The sequence below is a fragment of the Chiloscyllium plagiosum genome, chromosome 28 (assembly GCF_004010195.1).
Source record: "Chiloscyllium plagiosum isolate BGI_BamShark_2017 chromosome 28, ASM401019v2, whole genome shotgun sequence".
Classification (NCBI taxonomy): domain Eukaryota; kingdom Metazoa; phylum Chordata; class Chondrichthyes; order Orectolobiformes; family Hemiscylliidae; genus Chiloscyllium; species Chiloscyllium plagiosum.
In genome coordinates this window covers 14,222,155-14,236,475 of record NC_057737.1, presented here as the reverse complement: position 1 = coordinate 14,236,475, position 14,321 = coordinate 14,222,155, and the positions used below count along the sequence as shown (strand labels likewise).

Sequence of the window (14,321 nt, the reverse complement as noted above, 5' to 3'; positions counted from 1 at the left end):
GGTAACTGTAACCCATTGCCCTGCCAACTGTGAGAAATGAGAAATGGCCTGTTCAGCAAAGATAGAGCTGTATCATAGTGAAAAGGGAGCAACATTCAATAAGTAAACATTTCAATAGGTCATCACTACAAAGAAGGAATGGCACTCCCTATGAATCTATATCAAACAATGGTTCTGGTCTCCCTGTCACTTTTCCACATGCAAAGGGATGTAGGTGTTTCAAACTTATTTCTGCAAAAGCGAAGTCAACTGTTAATTTTGAATTTGAGATCAATAGATTTTTATTAACTGAAGGTACATAGAATATGGAGGAAAGTGTGCATTGGGTCACAGATTAGCCATGATCTTGTCAAATGATGGAAATGGTTCAATGGCCTCCTCTGTTCCTCTGCTTGGGGAAAAATATGAGTGAGATGGTCTCATGATCCACCCAGTGGTGCTACAAGGTAAAGCAACTTCAAACTGTGCCCTGACTTGTCATGCTGTTAGTTCATGAAGCAAACTTGCCTGTACTTTTTGCTTTGCATTTTTCCCATGTGTCCTTGATCATTGAAGTAAAACAAACGTTCATGAACAAGGAAGTAGTTGCAATATTTTCCAAAGTAATGAATAAATAAAAGGGAGTGATTTTGATTTTATTCATTCATGTGATGTTGACATTGCTGACTAGGCCATCATTCACTGCTCATTGCAAAATGCCCAGAATTCAGTAAAGAGTCAACCCTAACCCTATTGCATGCAGGTAAGGATGTCAGATTACCTTCTCTAAAGGATATCAATAAACCAGATGAGTTTTCACAACAATTACCAATTGTTACATTAGGCCAGCTTTTTTTTTTATCCCAGACTACATATTGAATTCAAATTCACCCTCTGCTATGGTAGGATTCAAACTCAAGCAGGTGAAAGGCTGGGAATCCTGCAGCAGGTAACTCACTTCTGTTTCCCTAATGTATGTCCACAATCACAGAAGGCACAAATTAGGGGTGGTATGAAACACTCTCTACTTGCCAGTAAATGTGCAGCTCCAATACTTAAGTTTAACACCATCTAGGACAAAACAGTCTGCTTGATTAGCAGCCTACCCATCACCAACTTTCACACGCCTCACCATGGATACACAATGACAGCAGTTGTACCATATACAAGATGCATGGCAACAACTTACCAGGTCTCCTTTGAAAGCACTACCAAATTCACAACCTCTAACCCCAGAAGAAGGGCAGCAGATGCATGGGAACACCATCACCTGCAAATTCTGACTTGGAACTGCATCTGCATTCCTTCAGCATTGCTGAATAAAAACTCTGGAACTCCCTTGTCAACAGCTCAGTGGGTGTCCTTGCCCCTGCACCCAAAGGACTACAGCAGTTCAAGAAAGCAACTCTCCAACACCTTCTCCAGGGCAACAGATCTAAGGTAATAAATACTGGTATAGCCAGTGACTCTCATATCCCATGAGTGAATGGAAAGAAAACCTATATCAAGTGTGAGATGATGTCAAGCATAGACCAATCTGCTTTGGTTCAAAAAGGGAAAAGGGCACTATGTTTGATCATGAAAGAAGATGGGATTACAAATCAAACTGAAATAGACCAAGTTAAAAAAATCACACAACACTAGGTTATAATCCAACATGTTTATTTGGAAACACTAGCTTTCGGACTGCTGCTCCTTCATCAGGTGGTTGTACTCCACAGTTACCTGATGAAGGAGCTGCGCTCCAAAAGCTAGTGCTTCAAAGTAAACCTGTTACACTCTAACCTGGTGCTGTGTGGTTTTTAACTTTGTACAGCCCAGTCCACATCACCTCATCACAAAACAGACCATAAACTATTAGCTACACTTCAGAAGATGAAATTACCCAGAATTATGCTCAGAATTCAGTGCTTCAGATTAGGAAGCAGAAAACATGTACAGGGAAAACAGCAAACCACATTCTCAAGAGTGCCAAAAAAATGCTCTTACATTTAATTGGAAGTTGAAGCCTATACATCCCCAGTCTCTGAGAACTTAGCAGCTACTGAAAGGAAGTTGAAAGAGATAAGTCCAAGAACAAGATAAATAATGTGTGCAAATCTGAAAGGATGGCCAGACTATGTACTCAATAGCTTGTTATTACACCTATACTTTGAACAGTATAAGCACCTCATTGTTATTTATGACTTACTAGTCTTCAATTAGTCATACCAAGATCCCTTCAGTTTCATATCCTTCAAATGATTCACCAAGGGCATTTGGAAATTATAAAACGCTGTGGGACAGTGAAACCATGTATGGTGAGCAGGTTTCACTAATTTTTATTTAAGAATTGGTTTGAATTTTATTCCTTGTGCTGTAGATTGCCACAAACAAAAGAAACTACTACTACCCTTTTGTTTGCCACCATGAATGTGGGAGTGCCAAGAAATGGATTTATTCCAGGGAAAAATCTTCGTTACTGTTATTATTCACAATGGATTGAAGTTAACTATTTGCATGTGTCAGAGTAGATGCAGTTATTTAAAAATGGCCCACAATATCTCTGCAGTCTAAAAAGGCCTAGCTATCTTTGTCAGGATATAATGTAGCTTAGAGGAGTGATGGTGTTCCCACACATCTGCTGTCCTTGTTCTTCTAGGTGGTAGAGGCATCCCTTTTCTCAACGTCGGTTTAAATCTGGCACTGAGTTGACTGGGACATTCAGGTATGTCAATTAGCTGACTGACGTATTCTCAAAGGCAGAAAAACAAGACATTAGAAGCATTGATAATCTTTTTAATTTAAACATTCAAAATAAATTATGTATGGATTAAATCAGAGGCTAAAATATGAACAAATTTTCAAAAATTATCCCAACGTGAAATTTATCATCGCAGCAGAGACATTTGATGTTCCACAAATAAAAAATTGGCTTTATGGCCAGAGACGGTGTTTCGCATTATTTATTGTTAGTACGTTGTTAAAAACCCAATTACACCTCATTCAACAAGATGCAATTTTTCCAAGCTTTTGTTTTGTACAGTGAGACCAGAAGTGTAAATAAGACTGGAAGATCTCATCAATTCACTGATTCTTGGTGGATTGTACTCTGGGCAAACTCTGTTCTGCATCTTCTTCAAAGCATAGAATGACTGATAGCAGCTTTTGGATTTCCATGCGTGTGCATGCTTCCAAAACTGCTCTTTCAGCAGAGTAATGACAGCGAATTCTAACTGTTTCACTGTCATTCCCACAAAATCAGGATCACCGTTTAACATGGTAAAGGCCTAAACTTAGCACTTGCATGGCTTTGCCCAATTCTTTAGTTGGCGTTGGGGTAACTGCTGTTCTGCAGCTTTCTTTTTAATGAAAAAGTACTGAATTATTTCTGGCTGTCTGTGCAGTGGCAAGCAGCTCTTAGGCAGGGAATGGGGAAAAAGGCACAAGTTTTATGAGAAAAATCACATTCTATCAATTCAGAGCAAGTGCCAAAAAAAGGTCTTTGCTCCTTCTGGGTCACAAGTGGTTGAAAGCATGTTGTTCTTGTACCTCTGTGTGAAAAGGTTTCTTCACCTTGACTGCCACAAGTCCAACAAAATATCTTACTCTGTGAAAAATCTTTCTGGTCTCAGTCCTATCCCATGACATCTCAGCAGCTGGAAATCCCAAGAATGCAACAGAGTGGAAGCCAGGAGTTGAAGATGGGGATTGATCGATCATTGCGAGGTTCTGCCAATGGTGTCAGCATGAATTCCCTTCTGATTTTTGCAATACTAATTTTGGATTGCAAATGTGAAATGGGATCAATAATCCCCAGCGCATGCAAAAATCAAAAAGCGAAATCCCTAGTAGCGTTCCCCAAGAAAGCCCAAATCCCTTTGCATCATGTCAATCAAGTTTTAGCAGATCACAGCCCTGGGGGAAGCCTATTTAAATACACAGCATTTGTGACTTCAGCCTGCTGGGGTCAGGAACAGGAATGGAGCTGGAAATGTATCCCTGGAGCATAAAGAGGATGCCAGGGCAAAAGAGTTCACCACATCCATCCATAACTCATTCTCTCTTCCCCTTTGTGTGAAACCGTCTTAATGTTACTCCCTGTTGGTCTGATCAATATCACAACACACTGTGAAAAATGCAATGACTCCAGCTTTCTGTAATACTTGGCTGATGACAGTGAGGGAGTGTGTGGGTGGAAATGGTATGATGGTGCTACAGGTTTAAAAAAAAAATTTACAAATAGAAATACTTCTCTGACCGACAGCCTGAGAGAAATCAGAACAGTCATTAGATACATAATGAAAATATTCCACTCCACAGCTCTGCCACCCACTTGCATTGAATAGATTGTGGCATCTCAATGGCATTTCAGTGTATTTAATATTCCACCCACACGTCAACAACAAAGAAATTGTCAAATAGAGGATGTTAGTGCTGATGATCATTGCCCTTTCTAGCTCAGGCATCCTGTGTCACCATCGGGCACTCCTACACCAGGTTAGACACAAAGTGACGTACTCTGTATTCGGTTTATAAATTAAAAAGAATGGCCTCTAACTGCATCAGTCTGATATTTTTCAGCCTCTCTGGACGAGGCTGTTGGAGAATTTGGGGCAGTTTTCACATGCTCAGGGTTTCTGTCCACTGGAACCTGGATTGAAACGATACAAAAATGCCTTCATACCCACAGAGAAAATGGACTTTCAACTTATCGATGTTCACCAAGTGTGACCTTATAGTCCCAGAGGAGGGTCGGGAGTGTCTAATGCAATGGACTCTCCCACATGCCAGGGCACCCCACCTCCATCTTTTAAGAAGCAATTATAAAAGCAAAACAGACTGAGCTGTTGTAATGTTCAAAAGCATTGGACATACAGCAAGAAGTAGGCAGAACACTTCACTCCTGACTATCTTTCAGATCACTCTGTAAGGCTGTGGATTCTGCGCAATGTTTCAGGATTTCATCCAGGTATTTGGCCACCCGCTCTCTCTCCTCCAACGGCACCTCCTGAAGGCTGTGTAGATGCTGAAAGGCCTTTTGCAACATCCTGACCCTATCCTGTGGGTCTGTCTGAGTTTCATCAGCCTCCGTCCCTGAAGTGAAAAAGCGCTGAACAAAGGTTCGGATTAAGTCACCTTTCTCTGAAATGGATTTGCTGATGCAGGGGTGGTCTTCAGCTTTGATGAGGTGGAGAAGATGCAGCAGTGTCTGGCAAATCTGAGTTCTCAGACTGGCACAGTACTTGAATTCCAGGAAGTCTTCGGTCTCTTCACTCTTTTCCAAGGCCAGCACCAGCGCGTTCCAAATCTCGCTGAACTGTTTGCTGTCCCCATAACGCTCACGGCTGTTGGGGACGGAGAGGGCCATGGCCGATTTGATGCGCACTTTGAAGTTTTTGCAGGTTTTCACCACCGAGGTCAAGGCACTGAAAGCCTGAGCTGCCCAGGGAGCTGAGTCTGTAAGGAACAGTCACAATGAGAAACACGGAGCTCCACTTTCACTTCACTGTAATACTGAAACTAGTCGGTAGAACACATCTTTGGACAGTCTACAGTCTGGGCTCCAAACTGCTAAACTCCACACTTTAACCCCAGCGCCCTGACATTTTACTCAAGCTCATAATACCCTAAATTGCTGCAAAGCAGGGTGATGACATGTGGGTCTTCACCCACTATTCCCCAGTCCTGCACAATGGCTGGGTGTTGATGGAAACACAGCAGTTAGCATGTGCGAGAATAGGGGTTTGTGCAAACTACTAGCTCACTACTATTAAACAGGCTGCTTTTCATTTCTCTATAGATATTGGTCTTGCATTCAGTTACCCAGTTTAATTGGAGTATAAGGGACAGGGGATCCTGTGGGGCCACTTTGAGAGGTCACCTTATAGCGGTTTATAAAATTATGATTTGGAGATGCCAGTGTTGGACTGGGGTGTACAAAATTAAAAACCACACAACACCAGGTTATAGTCCTACAGGTTTAATTGGAAACACTAGCTTTCAGAGCACTGCGCCTTAATCAGGCAGTTGATGAAGGAGCAGCACTCCCAAAGCTAGTGTTTCCAAATAAACCTGTTGGACTATAACCTGGTGTTGTGTGATTTTTAACTTTATAAAATTATGAGGGGCATAGACGAGATGAATAGCAATAGTCTTTTCAATAGGATGGGGGGTGGGGTGTGAAGTTCAAACTACAGGGCATATCTTTATGGTGAGAGGAGAAAGATTTAAAAGGAACCTGAAGGACAAGTTTTTCACACAGAGAGTGGTTCGGATGTGGAATGACCTGTCATAGTAAGTGGTAGATGCAGTGACAATTACAACATTTAAAGGACGTCTGGATAGGTACATGAATATGAAAGGTTTAGAGGGATGTGAGTCAAACTAGGTAAGTAGGACTAGATTAGTTTGGGAAACTTGGTTGGCATGGACGGGTTGGACCAAAGGGTCTGTTAGTGTGCTGTACAGCTCTATGACTCTGATTGTCCCTCGACTGGCTGGGTTGTGAATGGAGGTCCACTCACCAACATTCCTTGCAAGTGACCAGGCAGGTTCTGACATTTAGGCTCATAGCTCCTTGAAAGCAGAGTCACAGGTATATAGGACAGTGAAGGTGGCGTTTGGTATGCTTTCCTTTATTGGTCACTGTATTGAGTACAAGTTGGGGGATCATGTTGCAACTGTACAGGACATTGGTTAGGCCACTTTTGTAATATTGCATGCAATTCTGGTCTCCTTCCTATTGGAAGGATTTTGTGAAATCTGAAAGGGTTCAGAAAAGATTTACAAGGACGTTGCCAGAGTTGGAGGATTTGAGCTAGAGGGAGAGGCTGAATAGGCTGGGCTGTTTTCCCTGGAGTGTCGGAGGCTGAGGGGTGACTTTATAGAGGTTTATAAAATTATGAGGGGCATGGAAAGGGTAAATAGACAAGGTCTATTCCCTGGAGTGGGGGAGTCCAGAACTAGAAGGCATAGGATTAGGGTGAGAGGGGAAAGATATAAAGGAGATTTAGGGAGCAAATCTTTCATGCAGAGGGTGGTGCATGTATAGAATGGGCTGCCAGAGGAAATGGTAGAGGCTGCTACAATTGCAACATTTAAAAGGCATTTGGATGGGTATATGAATAGAAGGGTTTGGAGGGATATGGGCTGGGTGCTGGCAGGTGGGACTATATTGGGTTGGGAATCTGGTCGGCATGGACGAGTTGGACCGAAGGGTCTGTTTCTGTGCTGTACATCTCTATGACTCTTAATAAAAAGTCATCTCAAACAGAAAAGACTGCTGATTCCGAGTGCACCACTAGGTGGCGGAGCTTGTGCTTGCTAACTCACAACAGGAAAGGAAGACCAGTTAATTTCTACAGCATCTTCCAATCTCTGAAAGTTCCACCACTCATAACCAAAATTTCCATGGTGTAGTTTGAACCAGAATGTCATCAAATCCACTTGGAGAATATACAAGGACTGTGGGCATCCCCACCCCCAAAACATCCCAAACCATCTGGGAAAATTCAATTGTGGGGGACAATCAGAGAAAATTCTCATAGAATCCCTAAAGTGCAGACAGAGGCCATTCAGCCCATTGAGCTTTAATTCTACTTCTGTGAAAGTTCAAATAACCCACATATCAAGACAAATACAGAAGGTCTTGTTACTCAGTAACTGCATCACCTAATAATTGTCCTAATGAGGACGAAAAAGGAGCTCCTGAAAATCAAAATGAAGATCTCAAGAAAATCACGAGAATATTTAACCACAAAGTGTATGCCCTGGATAGAATTTTAGAATGGTGACAGCAGTTAATAAAGTCTTTTGGCCCATTGTGCCCATTTCAACAGGAAAACTGGGCAGTAGTCCCTGTTCTTTGAATCACTGATGTCCATGTAAACTATCTTAAGATTCATATGAGGCACTTGATTAATGTTTTGTGTGAAGATCATCACCTCTGACAGTGAAAGTCCTTACTGAGGTTAAAGTATCGGCACAAATTCTGGAGTGTGCTTTTTACCCATGGTGTTCTAATTCAGAGATAGAAGTGTTGCCAACTGAGTTTTAAAGCTCCAAAGCTAACCTCTTCACCATCAAAACATTGTAGGACAGAAAAATGATTTTAAAATAAAACACTTACATCTGGTCCCTTCAGCCAGAAAATGGTCTGACACAATCGACATGGCATCTGAAAATATGTTTAAAAAAAACCTAGGAGGATCCCAGATTTAAACCCCTAGTCTGTGATGACTTTGGTCATCTCATTCAAGCCAGAGATAGAATATTACAATCAACCACAAGTGTTCTTGACCAAAGATGGAGACAGGTGACACCGTGATTAAAGAAAGGCGTTCAGCAGCTGCAAGGACAGGACAAGACAAAACCTCAGGGATCATCCTATCCATAGTCAAACCAAAACAAACACAAGAAAGTCTCAGATGTAAAGAGTTAAAACAGTTAAAGAGCTCCATGCACCAAACTCGTGCCTGGAATGCGCTGCCAGAGGAGGTGATGGTAGCAGAGACAATAGCTGCAATGAAGAAATTCTGAACAAATACATGAATAGGAAGGGAATAGAGGGTTAAAGATCCTGTAAGTGAATACAGTTTCAGTATGGAAGGGCAAAATGTGTGTTGGTGCAGGCTTGGAGGGCCAAAGGGCCTGTTCCTGCGCTGTACTGTTCTTTGTTCTAACAAATCCCAAAGCTGAAATAGATCAATATAAATACATACCGAGTGGAATAGCTGTATTTTTGAACATATTCCCCAATGCATAGCATGCATTCCATCGCACCTTCATGGTGGCCTCGCTCTGAACAGTGCGGATTAAAGCCTGGATTGACTCCTCAATGCTGGCCTTGAACTGGGGTTTGGAGATGTGGTGAGGCTGCAGGAAGTGCAGCAGATTTCCTAGAGCTCGCACAGCATTGCTCTTCACCTGCAACACAGAAACCCTGTTGGGATCAGGCCGAACTAAAAGAAACAAAACCAGGCATGGTGGGACTGAGTACTTTGGCCCTGTGCCACAGAGCAGTAGGATGGAGTTCTGTAATGTGAAGACTCTGACCAGAGCTCTCCACAGAGAAAAGAGAGATGAAAAGAATATCAAACAGAAATCCCATCACCTGACCATTCTCAGACTGCATTGTCAAGCAATCTCAGATCAGAGATTAGTTGCAGTCAAGCGTAAAGTTACTGATTTGTTACTTCCCCCCGGATACAATGCAAAAAACTTTTAATTTTGCAGAACTATGGGACTTGAGCAGCACAATAGCTCAGTGGCTAGTGCTGCTGCCTTACAGCGTCAGAGACCCTGGTTCAATTCCGGCCTCAGGCGACTGTGTGGATTTTGCACATTCTCCCTGTGTCTGTGTGGGTTTTCGCCCACAGTCCAAGGATGTGTAGTTTAGCTGCACTGACCAAACTAAATTGCCTATAGTGATCAGGGATATTTGGGTGGGTTTCACAGAGTCAGTGTGGACTTATTTGGCCGAAAGGCCTGTTTCCACACTCCAGGGGTTCTATGAAATGACTATTCATGCAGTCAGTGTAGAAATATCACCTCATGGCAAATTCCACATTCCCTATTGTGAACCATTTAGTGGTAACCTATAGGAAAGGAGAGAAAATACCCTCCAGAGTTTGTTCAGGATTTCATTGGAGTGAGCAGCTGAGTTTAGCAACAAGCCTGAATCACCAACTAAAAGCTAAACCTTCCAATATGTACAGGCACACCTGTGATCACAGGTAGAAAGTAGGATTCATTCCTTAAAACCTGCCATGTATTTAATTAATAGATACTTGTTTAGATGGCTATGAGTTGTCCTATAAGGAACAGCAGTAAGAAAAGGCAGGTTGCAACTGAGCAGTTAATTCTAAATGACCTGCAATGAAAAGACAAGTGTCAGTTCAATACTCATATAGTCTCTGCAGTAACAATGACAATCTGAAAAATTAATCTCCTATGAAGTAATCTCCATGGAGACTTGGAGTAATTTTATTTGCTAAAAGAGCAAAATTCCCCTGAACCTTTGAATATTTGAGTCATTTTGCTGATATTATCTGAGATTGCTACAGAATTTTCTTCCTTTTATTTCAGACATTCAAGTGTTTTCACTTTGGAATTTGAGACTTTCCCCTCCCCCTCCTCCCACTGAGAATCTTACACTCCTTTTCAGGATTTTTCCTGCATAAATAAATTTCAGAGTTATTGTCCTAAAAAAGCAGTACTGGAATTTCCCCAGTTTCATCTCTTCTGTTATAGAGATACTCTGAGTATTTAAACTACATGCTCATTATAATTGCCTACATTCTAAACACGTACTGGCTGTTGGATATAGACATCAGAGAAACATATTGAACAGTGACCAGATGTGATTAGATGACTATATTTAATTCCATATTCTTTTAAATCTGTAGTGAGATACAGAACACTTTTCCAGAAGAGAAGACACCCTTTTATGCTGTTACTTTGGCATTTCATCCCGTACAGCAGCTGTAGCTGGGAAGAATAAATTGCATCTCACATTTATTTACCAATTGGTTTGCATGACTGGGATAGAAATGTAAGTCTTTGATTGAAGTCATATGAAATATCTGCATCACACCTTATGACACTGACATTAATAATGCTGGTGTGGACACCAGTTTGATTTCCTATTGACTGTAATATAAATGTTATTCATTAACTAAAACCAGTCAAGACTATTGTTTGCAGGTAGCATGGGGACTGGTTAAAATGCTCAGCTTTTGTATGTTTAGTCCACACTGTCCCTTTGTGACCAACAACCTCCCAACAAGAGACTGGAACAACTCAAAATTGATTATGGAGAAAACATTTGGTAGGTTGGGAGTTTTTGTAAATCTCTGGCTCTTGCCTAGGTTGAAGACAGGTTTCCAAGAACAGAAAAAAAGTAGCAAATTACTAACTGCATTTCTTTTTTTCTAGCACGTTGACACTTTGACAATGCAAGACTTTTACCTGTATCCGCTAGTCAACCTGCTTTGGCATTCCAGACACACAATCTACTTAATCTTCAGAAAGGAGCAGGTTACAGGGTGGCATATATTTACATGCTATGATTCAAATATATAGTACAATTCTCATTTTAAGTAACTTACTTTGTCCTTGTTTGCATATAATTCATAATTAATTTATTTGTCTACATTCACATTAGAAATGTAAACTTGTTATATTGTCGCTAGGTACAAAAGTAACATGCTGTAGTACTGTTACTTTCAGGAGGCTGTAATTACAATGTGATAAATTTACATTTATGTTGACAGTTTCGTTATAAACATGGACACAATTAATGATGGCAGTATATGCAGATGTAAAAAATATATTAAAGATGCATACATATAACTTTCAGATCTCCTGGATCAAATGTGTTGCTGTAATATATGGTGGCAATCTATTGATTATTCCCAGTACCATGTGTGAGCACAGAAACAGAAGAATGCAGCAAATGAACAGATGATAGAGAGATGGTGCAGAAGGAAGGGCTTTAGATTTCTGAGATCTTGGGAGCAGTTCTGTGACAGGTGGGGTCTGTATAAAGAGGTCAGGTTACAGCTTAGCAGGACTGGGATCAATCTCCTCACAGGGAGATTTGCTACTCCTGTTAGGGAGGACTTAAACAAGCTTCAAGACCAAAAAACAGAAAGTGCTGGAGAAACTCAGCAGGTCTGGTAGCTTCTGTGGAGAGAAAAACAGGTTAACATTTCAAGTCCAGTTCTGATGAAAGGTCACTCGACATGGAACACTGACTCTGTTTGTCTCTCCACAGATGCAGTGAGATTGGAGTTTCTCCAGCACTTGCTGTTTATGTTTCAGATCTCCAGTATCTACAATTCCTTGTTTTAGTTTAATTTAGCTTGGCAGTGAGATGGGAACTGGAGAATGAATTCAGACAGAAGAAAAGCAAAGCTGGTAATGGTAGGAAGAAAAGTTCGAAGTGAAATTGAAAGCCAGCAGAAACAAAGGCAAAATCAAATATAGAAAAATACTTTAAAACTTAAAATTTAAATTAAAGGCACTCTGTCTGAATTAATGTAGCATTTGCAACAAGGCAATTGAATTGACCCCAGAAATAGAAGTAAATAGGTACAGTATAATTTAATTGCCATTTCAGAGATACTGCCGCAGCCCAACCAAGGCAGGAACTGAATATTCAAGGGTGTTTAACATTTAGGAAGGACAGACAAATGGAAAAGAAGCTGGAGTAGTGCTTTTAGTATAGGATGTGATCAATTTTTATTAAGAGAGAACCTTAGATCAGAAGATCAGGGTATAGAATCAATTTCACTGGAGTTAAGAAACAGCAAGAGATAACAAACATTGAAATGAATTGCTTATCGCTTATCAAATGGTGGTGGTAATGTAGGACACAATATAAAGCAGCAAGTTAGAGGTGCAGCTATGATATATAACGCTGAAACCAAGGGGATTTCAATCTACATATATACAGGTAAATGTATTCAGCACCAATGCCTGAGGATTGAGAGAATTCTAGAACTTGGTAAAGAAGAACTAAGAAACATAAAAGAAAAAAAAACATTAAATAAGACTTGTGAGAAACCTAAGTATTGACTGTTAAAGCTGGAAAGTAGAACACATGAGATTGGGGTTAATAGATATGGATGGACTGTAGTTGAGACAATGGACAGAAAACAAGTAGCAAGAAACAGGTCATTACTAAATTAGCAGGTGATGACTAGTGTGATATCGTAGGTTTGAGTGCTTGTGACCCAGCTATTCTTAAACCAAATCAAGGATTTGGATATGGGGACCAAGTGTAATATTTCCAATTCTGCTGATGACGTAACATTATGTGAGTTTTGAGTACGATATGAGACAATGGTAGGGGTAGAATATCAGGCTCAAGGGGCCAAATGGCCTACTCCAGTTCCTACTGCCAATTGTAAAAACAGAATTATTACAGCATGTGTTATCAACCTTGTTAAGAGGTGCTATATTCCTTTAAGCAGCAAGGTCGAATTGCAAGGTGAACAGGACAGTTCATTCTGCTTAACTGCTATTCGACCAGAAATGATACCAATGTTTAATGTACTCATTACTTTCAGGCAGCAGCTGAGAGTCACACAGTATCTTAAGATGATTTTTGCATCCTTAACAAGACACAGCATCTGCAGCACCCTGACCAATCAATTTCAATGCAACATTGGCACATTTCCCATGGCTTAGATTATGGCAATTTGGAGAAAATGCTGCATTCTCACGAAAGAGATAATACAAATTTGTTATGAAGAAAGTAAGTGACAGACTTAACAGGAAGTGCACAAAACATACGATTTCCTTATAGCAGATAGCTAGATAAAACAGAGAAGGGGAGAATCAGAGGATAAGATTGAGAAAAGGTACATATATATATATTTAGAGAGAGGAAACAAAAAGAAAAATAGAAGGCTTTCATCCATCAGTCTTGTACCTTGTCTTTATCATTGGATGCATGTGTAGCGGATTTCAACATCTTGAGTAGCAGAACATCTGAAAACTCCTCTTGGAAACCCAGCCCCATGGACTCCCTGAGGAGACAAATGTTAACGCAAGTGAATCATTTGACCATTAGATCAGAATCTTAAATAACCACCATCCTGACTATCTAACAACATTTTTACTTCTCAAAGCCCTCCAAGAGTGCAGCCTCACTTCATGTTTGTTTTGCTACTTGTATTTCAATCTCCTTTCTACAGCCATTAAGTGGACAGTTTTGATACTAGTATTATATATTTGTCTTAATTTAAACATCTAGGGTCTTATAGGATCCTACATGCATGATTTAGTTTTGTCAATGCCCAATTATCTACGAATATCTGTTATTCAAAGAAAAGGCTGTTTTTTGTGGTTTCCCTGTCTGAGTCAGGAAACCCAGATTAAAGTCCCACCTACTCCAGAGGTATGCAGTAGCACTTGAACAGGTTGATTAAAACATTTCTTGAACACTACTGGAATTATCCGATATTTGAATAATCTTTCATTGTGCTTTTGGTTGCACTTCAGAGGCAAGTCAGAGGTTCTCCTGGTGGGTCTGCCCCTGGGCCTGGCCGGGGTTGGGGTCGTAGCTGCTGAGTCAGCCTCTGTTCCATGGCTACATTCATGCTGGGGTGTCCTTGGAGCAGGAGCACACAGTGTCCACCAATATTCCTAATACCTCTAGAGAGGGAGGTGTGAGGTACACAAGGTGGAATGCTTTATCTCCCCTTCTAACTCCATTTTGAGTTAGCTCCCTCCCCCTCATCTTTGAAGATTTGCATTGCCTTAACGGGCTTAGTATGTAAATTAACCAACTGGAAAACACTGATGATTCACTTGTGATGGTTAATAGAAGCTATAATAATACCACAGATGAC

At 40.8% G+C, this 14,321-nt stretch overlaps 1 protein-coding gene across 1 annotated transcript in view; it reads right to left on the bottom strand.

Annotated features, from left to right (window-relative positions):
- Positions 1-2,223: 2,223 nt before the first annotated feature.
- heatr6 (HEAT repeat containing 6) overlaps positions 2,224-14,321 on the bottom strand; it is a 66,297-nt gene continuing 54,199 nt past the window's right edge. Inside the window, exons 15-17 of the mRNA XM_043718907.1 lie at positions 13,400-13,496; positions 8,682-8,886; positions 2,224-5,418 (exon numbers count right to left, since the gene is read on the bottom strand). Coding sequence (XP_043574842.1) covers positions 4,859-5,418; positions 8,682-8,886; positions 13,400-13,496 — 862 coding nt within the window. The 3' untranslated portion in view covers positions 2,224-4,858. The remainder of the gene's footprint in view (positions 5,419-8,681; positions 8,887-13,399; positions 13,497-14,321) is intronic.